This window comes from Agelaius tricolor, unplaced genomic scaffold (genome assembly GCF_023055355.1).
Source record: "Agelaius tricolor isolate 1412-34295 unplaced genomic scaffold, bAgeTri1.0.p SCAF_17, whole genome shotgun sequence".
NCBI classification, from domain to species: Eukaryota; Metazoa; Chordata; class Aves; order Passeriformes; family Icteridae; genus Agelaius; species Agelaius tricolor.
Window position 1 is genome coordinate 17165125 of NW_027269277.1, and position 21079 is coordinate 17186203.

At 44.8% G+C, this 21079-nt stretch overlaps 1 protein-coding gene across 6 annotated transcripts in view; it reads right to left on the bottom strand.

Annotated features, from left to right (window-relative positions):
* The window catches only part of ATP7A (ATPase copper transporting alpha), a 32650-nt gene continuing 11571 nt past the window's right edge, over positions 1-21079 (bottom strand). For 3 of the 6 annotated variants that reach the window (XM_071442716.1, XM_071442714.1, XM_071442715.1), the window contains 19 exons: positions 20533-20739; positions 19422-19585; positions 18637-18798; positions 17914-17990; positions 17508-17733; positions 16344-16577; positions 15553-15644; positions 14924-15051; positions 14625-14779; positions 14189-14323; positions 11695-11889; positions 9387-9569; positions 8250-8463; positions 7439-7585; positions 6857-6999; positions 6348-6551; positions 5722-5839; positions 4672-4774; positions 1-3328 (listed from right to left, as the gene is read on the bottom strand). In XM_071442716.1, the coding sequence (XP_071298817.1) occupies positions 3052-3328; positions 4672-4774; positions 5722-5839; positions 6348-6551; positions 6857-6999; positions 7439-7585; positions 8250-8463; positions 9387-9569; positions 11695-11889; positions 14189-14323; positions 14625-14779; positions 14924-15051; positions 15553-15644; positions 16344-16577; positions 17508-17733; positions 17914-17990; positions 18637-18798; positions 19422-19585; positions 20533-20739 (3164 nt within the window). In that variant the 3' untranslated portion in view covers positions 1-3051. Of the gene's footprint in view, positions 3329-4671; positions 4775-5721; positions 5840-6327; positions 6552-6856; positions 7000-7438; positions 7586-8249; positions 8464-9386; positions 9570-11694; positions 11890-14188; positions 14324-14624; positions 14780-14923; positions 15052-15552; positions 15645-16343; positions 16578-17507; positions 17734-17913; positions 17991-18636; positions 18799-19421; positions 19586-20532; positions 20740-21079 lie in introns of those variants that run through there. The other 3 variants (XR_011681594.1, XM_071442717.1, XM_071442718.1) reach the window with 3 other exon arrangements.

Sequence of the window (21079 nt, forward strand, 5' to 3'; positions counted from 1 at the left end):
TTTGGATGCTACATTTTTATTACAGAGCTTATAATTGCCATAAGAATGATGGAGGCACAGTCTTAAAAGACTAGGAAACATGAGACAACATGTTCTGAGATGCAAAGAACTGTAACAGCCCTACATTAACATTCCAACCAGCATTCACTTCTCCGTTCTTCAGCCCTAAAACTGAATAACCAAAGTTCTCCAGTTTCAAACATTTTGTTGGAAGTTCTAAGCAAAAAAATAAGCATAGTTTTGAATAAATAAAAGTGTGTTCTTGCTTCATTTGTCTTCTGGCAACTCCACATTCTTTTTTTTTTTGTATAAAATTTCAAGTGTTTTAAACTCTTTTAAAAGTAAATTTGGTAAGACTCAAAGAGTAACTTTTAAAGCCTGGAGCATATGTACTTTTTTATTAAATAGAGCACAGGTTTATAAATAGCTAGACACAGAAAACAATAAAATAGACAAAGGAGTAATACAATATTGTTTGTAACTGAGTGTTTCCAAGTGATAGTTTAAATTTCTGAATCCAAACTGTCTCCAACAGAAGCAACCTATTTACACATTAAAACATTTACATTTGGGAAAACACTGAGCTCCCACACATGATTCCACTTGCACTGTACATTCAAACAGAAAGGGATTTTGGTTCTTCAACGTAAAGCACCTTTTGTAATATTCTAATCACAAAATAAACATCCTAGAAGTCATTACCTCACCCTTGGGGAGTGCTGGACAGAAAACCTGCTTTCAGAAAATCTGAGTTTATCACAACCACCTTGCCCCCAGTTATTTCCTCTCCCCAGAGCCAGATCCTCTGGCTGTCCCTACAAGCTGCTCTCACATCCCTCCCAGCCAGCAGCTGCTGTTCCTCACTCCCTGAATATCATCCTGCACCTCTTTAAGTGTCCTGGTTTGGAAAAAGAGCCTTATTTTTCTGTACCTAGATCAAACACTGAATTGCACAGAAAATGATAAAGCCTAGAAAAAACACCTGTGTTGGGAAAAGGTTGGAGGTAAAGCTGTAAACATTCAACCTACACAATGAAAGGAAAGTGCTCTAAAAATATATCTGGAAATTGTTTAACAAGTTTTAATGCTGCTTTATTTACTAACCAGCAATTCAGCCCTGAATTATCTCCCTGTTTCCTGCAGTGGGAGGGGATGTGGCATTTCCCAGCCATCCATTCCCCAGCCAGCACTGAAACTCCCATCTGAAGGAGTGGCTGAGGCCACCCACAGCACAGACAGAAATATGGAAACACCTCCCTTGCACCTGCACAGCCCTGCCAGGAACACAGAGGAGGAGGGTGGATTAACAGGACAACTGAAATCTTTGCATGATTGTGAAGCACTAAACCCATCCTCACACATCAAACAGCTTTGGATAACAATCTGCTTTGTAAGAACAGCTCTGCTGCTGCAAACTGGGAACAAAACCCCATGGAATGGCTGTGCAGTGAGAGATCTCAGCATGTAACACCACCACATATTCCATACAAGTGTAATCCAATTTATAAAAATAATCTGTACTCAGGTAGAGATATTAAGAGCCCAAATCCTGCTACAGAAATATTTTTTTCTTGAACCAGCAGCACATGATACTGCTCCCCTCACTGCAATCCAGGTACCCTGATTTCCTCACAACACATCCCCCAGCACAGCCCTTCTGCTCTCACACCAGGATTTTTCTGGGGGTTCTCAGATAAAATGCAAGAGCTGTTTACTCAGGACTTTTTACATACACAATCTATGCCCTGACATCAGGCTTTGAGTTCAAAAGCAGAACATGAAAGAGAATCTCTTTGTCTCCTCCAAACTGAGTATTTCTCCTCTACAAGCACAACTGGTACACATTCACATCATGGACTGCACTTAATAATGAAATTCACCATTCTTGAACCCAGCAATTCCCACCAACGACTGCCTCAGCAGGGGATGGGGACAGCAAGGTTCAGTGAGTAACAAACAGGTAACAGCTACTGCTGCTGAGCATCTCTTTCTCACTGAGGATATTTCTGATATCAATGATTTCATGATCAAGAGCTGCATTTTGATACTGCAGTTCAGCAACAAATGACAACTGTCTGAAATCGTGATGCCTGGATCTGCACAGAACAGGCACAGGGGGTTTGGATCAACCAGTGCAGTGATGCTGGGCCATTTCTAGAATACAGACACTTCACAAGCAAAGCCTGAACTGTAGACTTTAAAGGCAGTCTGTGACAAACTCCCCTGGCTCATGGAGTAGTGCCAGTAGATCCTGGTGGTGAGCACTGCTCCTTCCTAAAGCTGCACACTTTGGCTAAAACCAGCTCACACTGATATTGCATTCAGGTGTTGCAGGAGTTTTTGGCTTAGGAGAGGTTGGGAATGAGCAAACCTCCCAACCCCAAACCTTCATGAAGGCAGGCAGTCTCAGGGCAGGACGTGCAGAGCTCAGTGTGGGCATGGCCCCAACCCTCCCTGTTTGCTGCCACGCAGGAATCTGGATCCCATGGAGATGATTTGAAGCCTGGAGTGTGAAAAGCTGGAACCAGATGCTGACAACAAGAAGAGGCATTTGAGAGGATCCAAATCTGGCAGAAGGTAGGCTGTGGGAGTGAGAGGGTTCTGAAGTAAGGCACATCTCTCTGCAAACAGAACCTTCAGGATTTTGCAGATGCAAATTCACAATTTTTTCACACAGTACTGAACTCCACTATGCATAAAATAGCCTGGGATAAGGCTGGGAAATCAGTTTCTGCTTCCTTCGTTTCCTTAATTGTATTTTGACAATTTGCCAAAATAAATGCCATACTGCAAGCTCCATGGAATGGGAACACAGCCCTGTTTGTGAGCATCAACAGCCCTGCACCAGATATTTTTGGTAAGTCTAGATAAAAAACCACAAAAGACTCTGGAAAGTCACTGCCAAAACTACCTCTACACTGAAGAAGAAATGCATCCAGAAGACCTCCACAAGGATCAGGACATGCACAGACCTCACGAGAGCTGTTTTGGTTGTGTTTTTTGCTTCAGGGTATTTTTGCTTTGTCTCAGCGGGGTGGGAGGAGCGAGTCTTTATAAGGCCGTGTCATCATCTTCCCCCAAGTCCCCCACGAGCAGTGAGTGCTTGTCTGGCTCGCTGAGGACCACGCTGTTCACGGAGCGCCTGTCGGAGAGCAGGGAGTTGATGGAGGCCCTGCTGTAGGTGATGATTCGATCCATCAGGCTCAGCTTGGGCGAGCCCGCCCCGCTCTCCTCCAGCCCCACGTGCACGCTGATCTCCGAGGGGCTCCTGTGCCTCAGCTGCCCGCGGGCACGGAGCTCCAGCTTCTCAGAGCTCGGCTTCTGGTACCTGAGCAAGGAAAAAACAAATCTAGTGTTGCATTGTGACTTCAGGATTTACCTCAGAACCTCTGATCCCTCCCCTGATAATTCCCTCCCAGGTGTGTCAGTCACCTCTCCTTCCCCTCCCTTGCCCCCTGCCTGTCTGTCACTCCTGGCATTCCAGAAGGGCACTGAGTCATTGGCAGATCCAAAGGATGCCCTCTACCCCTGGGGGGCATTGGGCCATCCAGGTGTCCTTTGTCCCTCCCCTCCTGTCCCTGCTTGGTGCCTCCCTGCCCCTTCCCTGCCCCTCTCCCCGGGGTTCAAAGGAGCAGCAGCCACGGGCTCAGGGAGTTCTGTTGGAGCTGGTGCTGCATTCAGAGGCCTGAGGGCCAGAATAAAGCTCTGGATCCAAACCCTCCATCAGAACCGACTCCTTTCCTTCACCATCACCTTAAAGCTTCTCCAGCAGAGGGAAACCTGAGCCCCTGCATGCCTGGAATTCTCTCCACGTGCCCAGCTGCAGCACACAGCCAGCCAAAGGTGTCTCTGGGGTGAAACACCACAGTGCTGCTGTTTGGTCAAGCAGCAAGGGCCAGACGAGCTCAGGCACATCCTGTCTGGCTCTATTGGTAATACTCCAATAATATATCAATACCTCTGAAGCTGAAGTAAGCTGAAATATGAACTGATTATGCACAAGTCAGAGGCATTTAGAATTTGACCAACATGATTTCTCACTAACACACAAAGGCATTAAGTGTCACAGTCATTTTCTGACAAAATCTCTTTGCCCACGATTTTCTCCTGGGAAGCTGAGAAGCCTCAGCAAAAAAGGAAAACAAATTATCATTTCATTTGCTTCTCTTATGTTGTGCTCACATGTGGAATGTGTTTGGAGATTGTTTCATTGGTTTCATGTGAATTGTTTGGACTCATTGGTCAATCAGTGCCCAGCTGTGTCGGGGCTCTGGAAAGAGTCATGAGTTTCCATTATTTTTTTAGCCTTCTCTAAGTATCCTTTCTGTATTCTTTAGTACAGTATAGTATTCTTTAATATAATATAGTATCATAAAATAATAAATTATCCTTCTAAGAACATGGAGTCAGATTCATCATTCCTTCCTGCCACGGGGCACCCCACAAATACAATAATTAAGGAATTTCCCATTCTGAACACTTCTGGTTTGTACATCTCTTCCCATTAGAAATTACATTTCTAAACACTGCTGTCTGCTTAACACAGACTTGTGAACTGCTCTTCAAAAGCCTTCAAAATCTCTCACAGTCCCACATTTATTTTCTGTCTCTCCAAATGAAAGACCTGAGCTTCAAATGCAAGTTACAAACCACAAGACTGTTCCTACTCACATCTTCAAGAGCAAAGAAGAAAGCACCACAGAGACTGAGGAGGCAGCCATGGCTGCAGATCCCATCCAGGGCTGCAGAACCAAACCAATGGGCAGGAAGACACCTAGAAAATTACATCAGCAGCAAGTTCAGAGCAGGAACACTGCATTATTTATATATTAATAGATACAATTTCACACAGACTGCCCAGTTAGAGTTGTTTTTTAATGTGTTAGTAAATGGGATTTTAGTTTAAATGACCAATATGGATTTGTGTTTTATCCCAACTAGAACCCCAGCCTGGAACTCAGAGGTGGCATGTCCTGCCCACCCTGCAATGAATCTGCTGTTCACAGGATCAGGCTCTTCCAATCAACCTTTTATCTTGAAGCTATTCTGATGTGCTGAGCACATCCATAGTGTGGGAGGAGAACAGCTCACTGATGCCTTGAGAAGGCTGAGCTGGAACAGAGGCCAGACAGAGTTACAGAATAAGGCAGGAATTTATTCAAAGGCCTCCAAGGATCCACCTTGGGCAACACAAGAACCCAGCCAGGGTCACACCCAAGATGAACCAAAATGGTCACAAAAATCCCTGACTGGTCACAGGGTCTCTCACTTTTATAAGTTCTGATCCATTTGCATATTGGAGTTAATTGCCCAATTATAGCTTTAGGTTATGAAGTCCCATCCTTCATAATGAAAGTCCCTCCTTTTTCTCTCTTCAATTCAATGTTGTTAATGCTTTTTGGGCCTGAAATTTGGATCAAATTTGTCCTTGGTCCCAAGCTAGAAAAAGAATTGTTTTGTCTCCCTACTCTGTGAAGGGAGCTCACCAACACTTAATGTGAAGCTCAGAACTCCACACTAAAACAGCACTGAATCTGAAAAACATAAAAGCTAAACCCTGAGGCATCACAGACACTCCACTGCAACGTCCCCAGGCAGAGAAATGTGCCCTTACTGACAGCCAGAAATAAAGACAATGCAAACTCTCCCACCCAGCAGTAAATCACTGCACTCTTCCACTCACTGAGCCCAATCCCATCAGTGCAAGCAGCACTCACACACCTGCAGCTATAGGAACTCCAATGAGATTATAAATTAGGGCAAAGACAAAGTTGATCCGGATCCTCTTCACAGTTTTCCTGGACAAATCTATGCTTGCTACCACATCCATCAGGTCATCCTGCAAGGGAAAATGTTCATTGGAGCACTCAGAGAGACAGAGAGCACACAGGTGGTGTCTTCAGCTGTGTTAGAGCTCACTACAGAGCACAGGATGGAGCAGGCTAAGCACAGTGAGCCCTCTGGAGGCTGCTCAGGCCAATCCATCACAATCCAAGTCATGTCCACAGCCCCTCCCAGGACAGCTCCAAACACTGGCCACAGTCTGCCAGGGAGCAGCTGATGTGTAGGAAGGTGTCTGTAACCCTGGAGGTGCCAGGGTGAGTTACCCAAATGCAATCTATGTTTGCCAAAGGACAGGTCACTTTGTCTTCCTTTGCCACTCTCAAACTTTAATTACCCCAAAATGTGCAGTACCCAGAAAACGTGGAAGGGGGAGAATCACTGCACTAAACACAGTGAAGACAATCTCTGCTCCAGTTCTCCAGCTGATGGAGACTGTGCACCCCTGCACACCCAACACACCCTGGGCCCTCTGACCCCTCCTACCTTTAACTCTGCTTTCTTACCCTGATGAGAACCACATCAGCCGCCTCGATGGCCACATCGGTGCCCGTGCCAATGGCAATGCCCACGCTGGCCATGGCCAGGGCTGGGGAATCATTGATCCCATCTCCAACCATGGCCACCCTCTTCCCTTCATCCTGCAGCTGCTTCACTTTGGCCACTTTGTGTGAGGGGAGAACCTCTGCAAACACTTTGGTGATGCCAACCTGAACAGAGAGAGAGAGAGAGAGAGAACACAGCTTTTCCAGCAGCTCTCAAAGCTCCTGCCTGGAATGATGTGGCCAGGAAGAGTGAAACCCATTCCATCACTCATGAACTAAAGAGCAAACCCAGCTGATGATATGAGAACAACTCTGATTTTACAGTTGATGTTACTACCATTCAAAAACTTCTTGCAATCTTGATTCCAGATTTCTTAAAACTACCATCTTTCACAGCAGAGCAGCCACCAGCAATATGAAGATGCCACACCACCCTTCCTGCTGAAAGCAGCCCCAGGCCACCAGCCCACCTGGGAGGCGATGGACCGGGCTGTTTTGCTGTTGTCACCGGTCATCAGGACAACTTCCAATCCCATGCTCTTCAAAGTGTACACTGCTAGCTCAGCCTCTGGCTTCACAGTATCTGCAATAGCTATCAAGCCACAGAGCACTCCTGAAAACAGAAAGTGTTTGTAATGAAGACCTTTATCAATTGAGAAAAACTAACTTCCCCCAGTAAGTCCAGTTCCAGAACCAGTTCATACTGACAGTGAAAAGTGGGATGATAAGAGGTATTAAGGCAGCAAGATAGAACATGGACTGTCCAACCACAATAAAATAAAAATTCCTTTTTTCTCTCCTTCTTCCCCTTTTGCTTTCTTTGAAGTCTCTGCATTGTATTTTTATGCCCAACTCTCCTGTCAGCTAAGAAGTGCAGGAAGAGCCTTTCCCACAAGAAAGTGCTGTAAAACTGATTAATTATCTCTTTTCACCCCATTACTCTGCTTCAGCTGTAGCTGCTATGACATCACTACTTATTAATCTCTATTTATGTGATGTTTCATGTGGTTTTAGTGGCATCAAAGTGAACACAGCAGCAGCCCTGAGCTCACCATCCACAGCTGCCAGGACAGCCGTGCGGCCTCTCCGCTCGTGCTCCATCATGGCCTTGTCCACCTCACTTCTCACCACGAGGCCATTCCTGGTCATCCATTCCCTGTTCCCAATGAGAACTGAGTATTTCTGAGAGGTCACAGTAGCTGAAGGAAGAAAACACAGTGTGGATAACCATCATGTGGAAAACCAGGGAGCTTCTCTGCAGCTGACCCCAGCCAGGCTCTCCCAGCGTGCACTGGAACAGCACTGCAGGGAAGCCAAACAGAAACACAGAATTCCTCAGTACTTTCTGCCCTGCCATCTCTTCATGTGACCTTCACAGGAGACACCAACATTTCTTCAGTCCTGGGGAGTCAGCCCATGTCAGAGGGCAAAAACCACAGGTCAAAGGACAGTAAAGAACCAAGACACCTTCTCAGTGCTTCTGATTTCTATGAAGAGCCCAATGGAGTTGAAAGACCTAACAGTGAGCTGTTCTTGAGTGAAAACTGACCAGTTATGCAAATACACATAGTTTTGGCTAGCAAATGGTAACTTGGGATGCAGCAAAGTAAAGCCAGAGAGAGCTGACAGACAACTCCTATCTGATTTTCCAGTTCCATATTCAACATGGAACTCGAAACTGTATTTAACTTAAATGTTCTGAATGATGTGTGAGCACGAAATCAACTAATGAGCAACAATTTAATGTGTGCCTTGGTGTCAGCCCAGTTCTGCAAGGTGGAAATAATGACCTCATTCCTAAGGATCCTAAAGACACAGAAACAAAAATTGCCCATTTTATTCTCAAATCCAGAATTAACTTACTTGGCAGTTCAGCATCAATGATCAAAGGAGACTGCACAGATTCGTCTGCATTCTCCTCAATTTTCACAAGTGTCACATTTTTAACATTTTTTTCTTCAACCATCCTGTTTTTCCTGTAGAGCAATGCTTCAATATTGGTGACTTTGCAACTAATGCCACAGCCAGGAACTACCTGAAAATCTGTACATGTCCCAAGGGTTTCTGAGTTCAGCTCCTAGAAAAAGAGGATGGAAACTGCTGAAGTTTTTAAATACATAAAAGCACAATGCAATTATAAAGCCCACAAAATTAAAGTGCAGTTGAACAAAGAGGAGGTGTGAAATAATCATCAAAACATAGGTCTGAATGGTGCCTCTAATATGGTGTGATTTATGTGGCTTGACAATTTTCAGCTTTCCCAATTAAACACAGCTGTCAGAACCAGGACATCCCTCTGGCTGTCCTGGATGGCTCAAGCCCCTGCCAGGGGGCTCAGAGACCTTGGCACAGAGCCCAAGACACACCTGGGACTTTGATTTTCACCCATGGAGCAAATTACCACCTTTATATGAAGAATTACAAGTCAAGGGAGTTTAAGTAGAATAATAGTTAGTTTGTCATGGAGTGAAAAATAGATTTTTGGGGTTTTTAGAATGGGAGCTCAGGATCCCAAGATGGAGGAATTTGGGTGTACCCTGTCCTTCTTTCTACTTCTTGGCCTCCATCTTCTGGGTGATGCTGGCACTTTTGGATTGGTTTAAGGTAGAAGCTCAGTGTCTGACATAGGTGATGGGTATTGGGAAGTTATGGTAAATAATGTACACGGAGTTTTTAGTATAAAAAGGTAACACTGCCCCAGGGCAGCCAGTGTGCGTCTGTCTGACCTGCTGGACAGACCTCAGCAGGCCAGAGAAAGAATTTTAGAGATAAGAAACAATAAACAACCTTGAGAATGAGAACAGAAGAATCCTGATTCCATCTTTGACTGCCAGGCTGGGAAAAGAGACTTTCTAACCCACCTTGGGGTCACTGTGAGCAGCAGAGATTGAGACACAGCAACTACTTAAGCTGCATGAAAGCCTTGTGGCTTTGAGGAAACCCTGCCAGAGAGGCCCTTGCCCAGGGAGAGCAGGCTGTGTGTGGGAGCCCCTCCAGTACCTTCTTGCAGTACTTGGTGATGGCAGCTCCCAGGGGGTGCTCGCTGCTGCTCTCCGCTGTCCCCACGATTGCCAGCATTTTGTGACGAGGGAGGAGGGTCCCCTCCACCAGGAACTTCACCTGCATCACCTCTGGAGTGCCGTGGGTGATGGTCCCTGTTTTGTCAAACACAACCACCTTCACCTGCAGGGAAGCAGGAAGATTTCACTCAATGAACCGAGCATGGAGGTGCACATTCCTTGGAAAAGCACCCACTTGAACCAAATCCTGAACACAGAGCCACGACCTGACAGGGAACACCCCGAGCTGGACAGGACCCACCAGCACTGTAGGACTGTGTCTGGGATGGGCTGTTGGGGTCTAACTCTGGCTAGCTGTGCACCCAGTCCACAAGATCCTACACAGACCAAAGCAAAGGACTGGAAGTGCTCTTCCCTACATGGGAACCTCCGTGGTACATTTATTTCCAAGGTGGGAAAGAGGCCGTGGAGCCAGGGCAGGAGACTTTTATACCCAGGGGTGTGACCGTGTTCACAGGGGTCCCAGGATGAGGGAAGAGACGAGGATCTGACTCCATGTTTCAGAAGGCTTGATTTATTATTTTATGATATATATAATGATGTTAAAACTGTACTAAAAGAATAGAAGAAAAGGATTTCATCAGAAGGCTTGCAAGGAAGGAATGGAATGATAACAAAATCCTGTGTTTGACCAGAGAGTCCACTACAGCTGAACTGTGATTGGTCATTAATTAGAAACAACCCCATGAGACCAATCCCAGATGCACCTGTTGCATCCCACAGCAGCAGATAACCATTGGTTCCATTTTGTTCCTGAGGCCTCTCAGCTTCTCAGGAGAAAAAATCCTAAGGAAAGGATTTTTCCTTTCTGTTTTGTCAAACACAACCACCTTCACCTTCACAGGAACAAAATGGAACCAATGGTTATCTGCTGCTGTGGAATGCAACAGGTGCATCTGGGATTGGTCTCATGGGGTTGTTTCTAATTAATGGCCAATCATAGTCCAGCTGTATTGGACTCTCTGGTCAAACACAGGATTTTGTTATCATTCCATTCCTTCCTTGCAAGCCTTCTGATGAAATCCTTTTCTTCTATTCTTTTAGTATAGTTTTAATATAATATATATATCATAAAATAATAAATCAAGCCTTCTGAAACATGCAGTCAGATCCTCCATCACCTCCCTACAAGCCATGAATACTATGGAGCACCCTACTCCATTACCAATGGAATCTACAGCTCAACTTTCTTGGTTGCTACTGGATTCCACAGCCTGTACATTAATTATCAGCTCTACATTCCTGCTAGTGTGCCTCTTACACCCAATTAAACACCACTTCACATCAAATCACCACTTCAGGTTTGAAGCAGCTGCCTGATACTGACACTTCGTAGACGTCGTATGATTATTCCTCTGTATTTCCATCTACTGATGAGGATCTTACTCTTCTAGTGTACTAATTACAATTGACTTCCAATCCTTAGACTCTGGATTAAACCCAGAGAAGAGTAATTGTAGGAGCATTAGAGGGTAGAATGGTCAGGACAGATGGAGACAAGAGATCTCTGGAGCCAGGGCTGGAATTTAGGGTTTATTGCAAAGGGCCTGGGTGCAGGGCCCTGCTGGGAGCTGCCAGGCACAGCTCAGAGCAGGACTGGGGGGAGAGAGGGGGAGAGAGGATGAGAGGGCAAGAGAGCGAGGTTCCCATTACAATACAATAAATCTTCTTCTGTGTTGAACATTCTAATTCTCACTAACCAATCTAGTACAAGATACAATCCTATAGCATTTCCATACAGCCTATAAGAATCATTACATCACCATACTGTGCTACATTTTAAACCCTACAAACTCCTCTTTGGGCCCCTTCTGCCAAGCTGGCAGGGTCTGCTCTGACCCTTGGGCCTGTCTGCAAGCAGAGGGTGTTGTTCCATCAAAAGGGGATCACCTTCAGCTGGCCATGCCATTGTTTTCCAGTTGTTCAGTAACTGAGGTATCTCAAACCTTGCTTTCATTTCAATCTCACTTATAGTTTCCATATTCTCAAAATCTTTTGCCAGACAATCATATTTATAAGGCTTTCCTGTTTCATCTTCCCCAACAAGTAATCAACATAGTCCTATTCATACTGGCCTTATCCCTAACCCTAAGCATCCTCTTAACTCCTCTCATCCTGGGACCCCAGTGAACACCACCACAATTTATTGCAATACAACACTGCACATTCCATCACCACCTCCAAAGAGCTGGCAAAACCCCCAGGCAGGACAGCCTTGGGGCCCTCACCTTGTGTGCCATCTCCAGGGGCTCCCCTCCCTTGATGAGGATGCCGTTCTGGGCACCCACCCCCGTGCCCACCATGACAGCAGTGGGGGTGGCCAGGCCCAGCGAGCAGGGACAGGCGATGCACAGCACCGTGATGGAGGCCTGGAAGGCGAAGCGGATGATCACCTCTGCTGCTGAAATGCTCTTGGTGTAGCCCTGGGCACGGGGGGAGATGGTCAGGGAGAAATCAAACTGGAACAGCACATTTGGCTAGGCAGTGTCTTGGGAGGGGAGTGGGTCAAGGGGAAATTAAACAAGAACAACACATTTGGCTAGGCAGTGTCTTGGGAGGGGAGATGGTCAGGGAGAAATCAAACAAGAACAGCACATTTGGCTATGCAGTGTCTTGGGAGGGGAGATGGTCAAGGGGAAATCAAACAACTGGAACTACACATTTGGCTATGCAGTGTCTTGGGAGGGGAGATGGTCAGGGAGAAATCAAACAAGAACAGCACATTTGGCTATGCAGTGTCTTGGGAGGGGAGATGGTCAAGGGGAAATCAAACAAGAACTACACATTTGGCTATGCAGTGTATTGGGAGGGGAGATGGTCAGGGAGAAATCAAACATTTGGCTATGCAGTGTCTTGGGAGGGCAGTGGGTCAAGGGGAAATCAAACAAGAACAGCACATTTGGCTAGGCAGTGTCTTAGGAGGAGAGTGGGTCAAGGGGAAATCAAACAAGAACAACACATTTGGCTATGCAGTGTCTTGGGAGGGGAGATGGTCAGGGAGAAATCAAACAAGAACACATTTGGCTATGCAGTGTCTTGGAAGGGAGATGGTCAGGGGGAAATCAAACAACTGGAACAACACATTTGGCTATGCAGTGTCTTGGGAGGGGAGTGGGTCAAGGGGAAATCAAACAAGAACACATTTGGCTATGCAGTGTCTTGGAGGCTGGAAACATCTGCTAATGTATCCGCTGAGTATTAATACTCAAAGTATGCAAAACCTAAGGTGAATGATTAAATTAATGATTAATTAACCAACGTGTGTGTTCTGTACTATGTCACCATGATATTTTATGAAAAATCCCTTTGCCTTAGGATTTTTCTCCTGAGAAGCCTCAGAAAAGAAATGTAAACAATAATTTTCTGATTGCTTGGAATGTGGTCTGGAGGTTGCTGACCAACAGGTGCATCTTTGATTGGTTCCATGTGAATTGTTTTTACTTAATGACCAATCCCAGTCCAGCTGTGTTGGACTCTCTGGTCAGTCACAGGTTTTTATTATTAATTCCTTTCTAGCCTTCTGATGTCTCCTTTCTCTTTCTTTAGTATAGTTTTAATATATTATTTTCTTTTAATATAATATAATATCAAAAAATAATAAATCTGCCTTCTAAAAACTTGGGAGTCAAACTCTCATCTCTCACCTCATCCTGGAGACCCTCACAACACTGCAACAAACTGCACCTACCCACTGATAGCTGTATCTACCCACTGGAGCTGGGGGTGCTCAGCCTGGAGAAAAGGAGACTCAGGGCTGCCCCCATCACTCTGCACAGCTCCTGAAAGGTGCCTGTGCTCAGCTGGGGCTGGGCTCTTTCTCCAGCAGCACTGACACACCCAGAGCACACAGCCTCGAGCTGCACCAAGAGAAATACAGGTTGGATAGCAGGGAAAAGGCTTTTACAGAAAGGGGATAAAGTTCTGGAATGGCTGCCCAGGGAGGTGGTGGAGTCCCCATGCCTGGGTGTGTTTAACAAAGCCTGGATGTGGCACTGGGTGCCAGGGTTTCGTTGAGGGACTGGGGCTGGGTTGGACTCAATGATCTTTAAAGTCTCTTCCAACCCCAAGATTCTGTGAATTCTCCTCAACTGTTTTATTTTTAGGACATTTCCTTAAACAAGACACCACATGCTACAACTCTTTAATGATGCACTGTAATAAAAGATACTGTATCAAAGATATATATATATACACACACTAAGGTGCAAAGAAAGCAGATATGAAGATGGCTTTCCTGGAAATGGAGAAATTCTAATCAGAGATAGTTTTGAAACAAGAAACCCTGGGACCTAAGCAATGCTTAAGTCCAAGCTGGGATCCTGACCCTCCTCTGGAATTTGTAACCCAGATGAAGTCCACTGACTGCCAAGATGAATTTGCACAGAGCTACATATATAATTGGAGCTTGTGACAGGAGGGACTTCCTTTTCCCACAGAGGAGGGATGGATGGTGGGAAATTTGATGTTTAATATTTCTTTTAATTAACTTTTTTTTAAATCCTAACCTACAAGATATGATTAATTACTGTGGATTCTCTTCAAGTATAACTGGAGGAATGATACAATATAAAAAAATACATAATGTAAAAAATGTAATAACAAGAGCAGTAATAGTCATCAACTGCTTGAAAGGGTAATCCAGAGAGGGAACCACTGCAGTCTAATAGAATTGTAAAGCTGTTTGTTAAATATTTCAGAAGGTGTTTAAAGAAATTTACTTACCAGAAAGTATTTTTCCACTATTTCAAAATCCACAAACCCAATTATAATCCAGGCAAAAAGGGTAACCACAGAGACAGCCACAATAAAAGGAACGAAGTAGCCACTAAGTTTGTCTGCAAATTGCTGGATGGGAGCCTGGCAAGGAGAAACATCACTCAGCACCACCATGTTTGTGTCTGAAGGCACAGAAGAGAAGAATCACAGCTGCTGCTTGCAGCACACTTGGCTTGCCACACTTGGTAATTACAGATTTACTTAATAAGAGGATGAGACTTGGCTCAGTAGACAGGATCAGAGATCATCCTTACTCAGCAAGAAACTTCATTATGCATCTGCAATTCAAATCCAAGCAGTCTCAGCCACCCTGCAGTGATTTGCTGTGCTGGTGCCTGCATGAGACAGCAAACCTCAAGTGTTAAATTGGGTGATGCTCTACCTTAGAGGTCTGGGCCTCCTCCACGAGTTTCACGATCTGGGACAGGGTGGTGTCAGCTCCCACGTGGGTGGCAGAGATGAGCAGGGACCCGTTCTGATTGATGGAGCCTGCAATAACTGTGCTGCCAGGCTTCTTGGTCACAGGCATGGCCTCACCTGAGCAAGGGCAGAACAGACACAGCACTGCTGAAAAAGGCACCTTGGGGACAGTGCCAACTCCTAACACATCAGCTGCAACCTCCCCTCTGGAGATTTGTTTAAAGGAAAAGAGTTTTACCCTTGGAAAAAGCAAATGCTGACCTGTGATGAGAGACTCATCCACCATGGAGTGTCCTTCAATGACACGGCCATCCACTGGGAATTTGCCTCCTGGGACCACTTTGACAATGTCCCCTCGCTGAACCAGCTCCACATCCACCTGCTCCTCACTGCAAGGGTGCAAAGGTTTCAGAAGGGACTACAGCTGCAGTGACCAAGCAAAGGAGCTGGCACTACACACAGAGCACAACCCCACTGGCTGGCACTAGTGCATACGAAAATTAGCACCAGAAAGTCATAGTGCTCTTTGAAATGGCCTATTTTATCAGAATTTTATTTACTTTCCAGTTAAGAAAATCTACTTCATCTATTTAAGAAAATCCACTTTATCTATTTAGTTTTCTGTCTTATCACAGAAAAAAAACCATAGCAATAAACCAATAAACCAAAGCAGAGCAGTGTTAATTCTGCATTTTAATATTTTTATCTGCCAGCAAATCTGAAGTTATTTGCTTCTTAGGTCTATAGAATAGTAAATTTTTTCTGTGAATTAAGCATAATCTGAAGTTATTTGCTTCTTAGTTCTATAGAATAGTAAAATTTGTCTGTGAATTAAGCATATTAACAACAAAAAAGGAACAACAGAAAAAGCAAATGATAAAGCAAGATACCTTAAAAGAACGTTATCAGGGCCCAAGGTAACAATAGTAGCTTCAGTAGCTTGTAATGAAATTAGTCTTGCCAGTGCTTCTGAGGTTTTACCCTAGAATAATAATTTTCATATTTTTCTGACTCTACTATTGAAAAAAAAAAGCTGGGTAAATGACAACTGTGTAGGTTGCAATTTACCCTTTTAACAGAACATTTTCTGCAAACAGTCTGATATTCAAACATTTATTAGTTCAGTTATTAGAGATGATTTTTTTATTCTATTAGAGAAGGTTCTTTTAACCTTCTTTTAACAGAAGGTTAAAAGAACCCAGCAAAGCTTTTGCATGGGCTGTTTTCTGTGGTGGTGTTCACAGGGGTCCCAGGACCAGGGAAGAGACCAAAATCTTGACTCTATGTTGCAGAAGGCTGATTTATTATTTTATGATATATGTTATATTAAAAGAAAATGATATATTAAAACTATACTAAAAGAATAGAAGAAAGGATTTCATCAGAAGGCTAGCAAGGAAAAAAGTGGAATGATAACAAAAGATTGTGACTCTCAGAGAGTCAGAGCCAGCTGACTGTGATTGGCCATTAATTAAAAATAACCATGTGAGACCAATCCCAGATTGGATTGCACCTGTTGCATTCCACAGCAGCAGATAATCATTGTTCACATTTTGTTCCTGAGGCCTCTCAGCTTCTCAGGAGGAAAAATCCTAAGGAAAGGATTTTTCAGAAAAGATCATGGCCACAGTTTCCCCAGGGTTCTGAGGCGGCTCCCAGTGCCCTGCTGCTGTTTGCTCACCTTGGCCACGTGCTCCAGCCAGCGGCCCAGCGAGATGAACACGAACAGCATCGGGGGCGTGTCGAAGAAGGTCACAGGGTTCACTTTGGCCCTCTCAGCCATTGCCACCAGGAGGATGATGAAGGAGTAGAGGAAGGCAATGGATGTTGCCAGCACCACGAGCACGTCCATGTTGGCTGTGTTGTGCCTCAGTGCTCGGGAGGCCTGGATGTAGAAGTGCCACCCCCCGAACACCTGCAATGGCATTTCACACATCTCCAGCACACAGCAGCAGCTTTTCCAGTTTATTTGTGCTATTTTCACCTTTCCCTGAACATAATCCCAGCTCTAGTCAGGGCTGTGGTCTTCCCACAGCACTCTCAGGTATTACCATTGCCCTCCCAGTGGGATTCAGGAGTTGCCTCAGGTGCACAGCTGCTGGAGTTGTGCATGCTGAGAATTTTCAACTTTCTATGCTGAAGGGCACAAATCCTTGGAGAAGGCTTCCAAAATTGATTGCCAGCACTGGGATGGTGAGTGTGTAGTTTGATTAGAAGTGTGTAATATCACAGGGTGGAAAACTTAGGAGTTTAGGGTTTTAGAATGTAGCAATACATATGGGGCAAGATGGAGGCTTTAGGGCAGTGGCTAGTTGGTCTCCTTCACCATCCCCTCCATGGGTTTGGGTGGTATTTTGTAATTGGACAGAAAAGTCCACATTGTAGACTTCAGGTGATCAGTTATTGAGTCAAAAATGAAAATAATTTAGGTATCATTTCTTAATTGGATAGTTTAGCCTTAAAAGACCTTGCAACAAAAGATTGTTAGCCATTTTTGTGCCTTGTTAGTGAAGAACTGCAGGACTCACTGCTATGAGACTGTAACACAGATAAGAAATAATAAACACCTGAGTCTGAACACAAAATACCATCTCCAGTGCCTTCAACCCCCACCTAGACAGAGGAAGAAAAAGGAGCCAGGAACCAGCAGAGCAGCTCCCCACAGCCTGCCCTGCCCCTGGAGTCCCCAGCACCCATTATTTTGGCAACAGCAGAAGCACCTAAGAACCTCAGAAGCATTTTGCATCAGCACAATTGTATCCACTTTTCAAACTTAATTTCTTCATCACCTTCCAATTGGAGCATTTAAGCCCAACAAAGCAGGAGTTGGCATAACCCCACTCACCTGTACAGGGACACAGAGTAAAAATGACAGGAAATTCATGACAGACAGTCCTGGCAGGAGCTGGTACTCCAGGGCCATGGAGGAGTGGAGGGCCTCCATCTCCTCACTGCTCATGTTGTGGTGTGCGTGAGCATGCGAGAGCTGGCTGTCCATCACCATCATGTAAATCATCAGCCCCATCACAGGGATACAGAAAACCAGGCTCACCACAAAAGACCTTTTCCACCTCAGATTTAAAAAAACAAAAAGAAAAAAATAAAGAAAAAACCACTTGTATTGCTGGAGTGCTGGAGAATATTTTAAGTACTAAGTCTGCACAGTCACAGAAAAAAACTCATAAATTGATGGCTGAGTAATGAAGAATAAAAGATGTTTATGGAATCTTAGTGTGTTCAGGAATACTTACTGCCTGATTTCCTGCTTGTGATCCAGATGACTGGCAGATCTATCCTTTTTGACTAAGGAAGTAGTAAAACCTAAATCCTAAGGGAAAAAAGCACAATAATAAAAAAGAGAACAGTCAGTTCTAAAATGCACTTTGTGCTCAGTTATTGCCAAATTACTGATGGTGCCAGTCTTACCTTTGATTAACTTTATTAACATTTCTGGTATAAAGTGTTTTTATTGTTTAGTTCCTGTTGTCTGTTACTATTGTTTAGTTACTTTTCAAGAAGAGAAAGGCAATCTGATGTAGAAATTAACCTTTCTGGAACAAAATACTATTCTAAAATCTGGCTTTCCAAAATGGTTGTTCCTAAAGCACAGAAATTGAGAAACTGAAGGAGAAGGCTGAGAAACTTATTTCACTTCTCACCTGCAACAGTACTTTATTTTTAAATAAATGTTCTTGATTTTTATACCCTATAGCTGGTATCTCCAAGTCTACCATGACCTGGCTTGCACAGTATTTATTTTTAAAATAAAATTTATTTTTAAAAATTAGGCAAAGTTGTAACAGAGCATTTTTAAGCCAGAACACACAAATTAGCTGCAGAAAACAACACTAAGAAGAAAGAAGATGGAAGGAGAGAGATCTATTTTTTTGCTTCAACAGCCTTTCCTTCTATTTCTGGGGTGTGTCACTCCCCACTGGATATTTCAGGAGACTTGGTGCCTACATGAAACTCACCTTTATCACTTGTATGACATCTCGAGGACCAATGGCCTCAGGGTCATATTTGATGTGGGCTTTGTTGGTGGCAAGAGCTACAGAGCAGTACAGGACACCATTGGTCTTCATGAGGGTGGATTCTATCTTGTGCACACAGGAGGCACAGGTCATCCCTCTCACCTGGAAAATAAAGGTTCCTTCCTGTTACAAAGCACAGGTTACCTGGCAAATGCACCTTAGCAAGTAGGAAAAGTCATTGTGACTATACTGCATTATTTATTGCTTTGATCTGGGGTGTGAGCACTGTAGAATCACAAAGCAGTTTGGGCTGGTAGGGACCTTAAAGGACCATCCAGTTCCAACCCCTGCCATGGGCAGGGACACCTCCCACAGGATCAGGTTGCTCAGAGCCCCCTCCAACCCTTCCAGAGAAGCACAGCACAGGGACAAGGTTATTAAGCCCTGCCAAAGCTCTGTTGGGTGTTCAGTCTCAGAGCTGGGGGACACCGAGCTACACTCAGCTTCAAAAAGTAAAAACAAATAAAGAGTAAATTCTAGCAACAGGAAGAGCAAACAGAAAAATACAGGAATATTTCTCTGCATTTTCAGTGCAGTAGTAAGCCAGCACAGTTTGCAGGACAGATAATATCTGTGATACACACCTGATGTACCATTGTATTTAATTTTTTATAAATTAACCTCTATTACACTATTCAACTCTAGGCAGTGGGCACTAACACAGGCACATCCAACAGATAAAAGCACTAAAAGCTGAAGGTGTTTGGGTTTACTGATCAGCTTACAACAAGCTCCAGAATTCCATCTCCTTCCCCACAGTTTTCCATCACGGTGGCTCCAAAGCCCAGCTCCCGGATGAGCTCTGCAATGGCTGCAGGGTGAATGACAGCAGGGTTGTACCTCACTTCTGCCTTCCCTGCCATCAGGGCAACAAGGATCGAGTGGATTCCTAGGAAACAAAGTGTGTGAGTGGCAGATCAGGCTTAGGAAACATCCTGCATTTATTATAACATGAGGGCACAACACAATTTATTGAAATTGGGAAAGTGTCCTTGTTGTATACAAAGAGAAACATCCTCGTGTTTGGAAGCTACATCAGCACCTCAGTGCAGCTGTGACAGATAAAGCATCACTCCACATGAGCAGCATGCCTTTAACAGTCCCATTACAAACATTCTGTCCATGCTGTATGAAAAAATATCTATTTTTCCTTAAAAGAAGTTATTCTAAATCAAATCACAGTGCTGCATTCTCTGATCTGCATTTACCATTTCCTGCAGCCTTTTTTAAGGAGAACCTGCATGAGAAAGGGCAGATCTTACAGTGCAATCCTACTGGGCACTGAGAGGATTTCCATCCATCCGTTTTCTAGGATGAAAAAAATTAAAATCCAGGCTGCCTTGAAACCTGTCCATCTTCATTATGATAATTAAACACAGTCTGCATTAATGACTCTGTTACATCACAGTCATGCAGCCATTTGTTCCTGCAAATATAATCACAGACAGCAGTGCCCTGACTTGCAGAGCTAAAATTAACCTGTGTCCCTTTAATCCACTCACACTGTCCCTTCTCACAGCTCCCTAAAGCTCACATCTGCCTCTGCCTTTCAGCTGCACACCTGGGAACCTCCCTCCAGCAGGAAAGAGCTGTTCTATCTTCAAAAGAATCCCCTATTTGATCCCAATATTCTCCAGAGCTGCTGCTTTTGCAACAGCAGAGTCTGGGCAGCACATCCACAAAGCAGCAAGGACGTCCCTGCTCCCACCCTATGGGCCAGAGGTGAGCAGGAACACCTCTCCTGACAACCCACCCCTTAAAAACACTGCAAAAGCCAGAAGGACCCTCCAAACAAGTTGTTGGAAATGTAACAGAGCACGCTGACAGACATCTCACCATCCTCCTGTCTCAGATTCCTCTCGATGTTGGCCACGCACGAGGCACACGTCATTCCTGTCACCTGCACGTAGCACTTGGAGATGGTCTTGCTCTCCTGCCTGCCAGGGTGGGCTGGGGGCACTTTGGAGGGTGCCTCAGGCTTGTGAGAGTCCAGCTGTGCTTCAGGGCAGGGCTGAGCTTTGGCCACAGGGAGCTCTGCCTTTGCTGCAAAGGAGACACAGTTTGTGAGCAGCCAGTGCAGGGAGGGATGATGCTGTGACACACTGCTGCTCCCTGGGACTGGAAATGGAAACTGTGGCTGTGCACACCTTGTCAGCCTGACCCACCCACCCCTCTGTAGTTCAGAGTCAGCAAAAGAAAACAAGACAAAGGTGGGCCACTGATTAACTTACTGGTTTGCTACTGCTTTACTTTGCCTTTCCTCATTGTCTTTGTTCTGTTGCACATCCTTTGTCCTCCTATTTTGCTGGAAGCAAAACCTCTGCACTGCAACCTTAGTTTCACTGACTTTACCTGGAGCACAAAGCTGAACTTGTAAGCACGT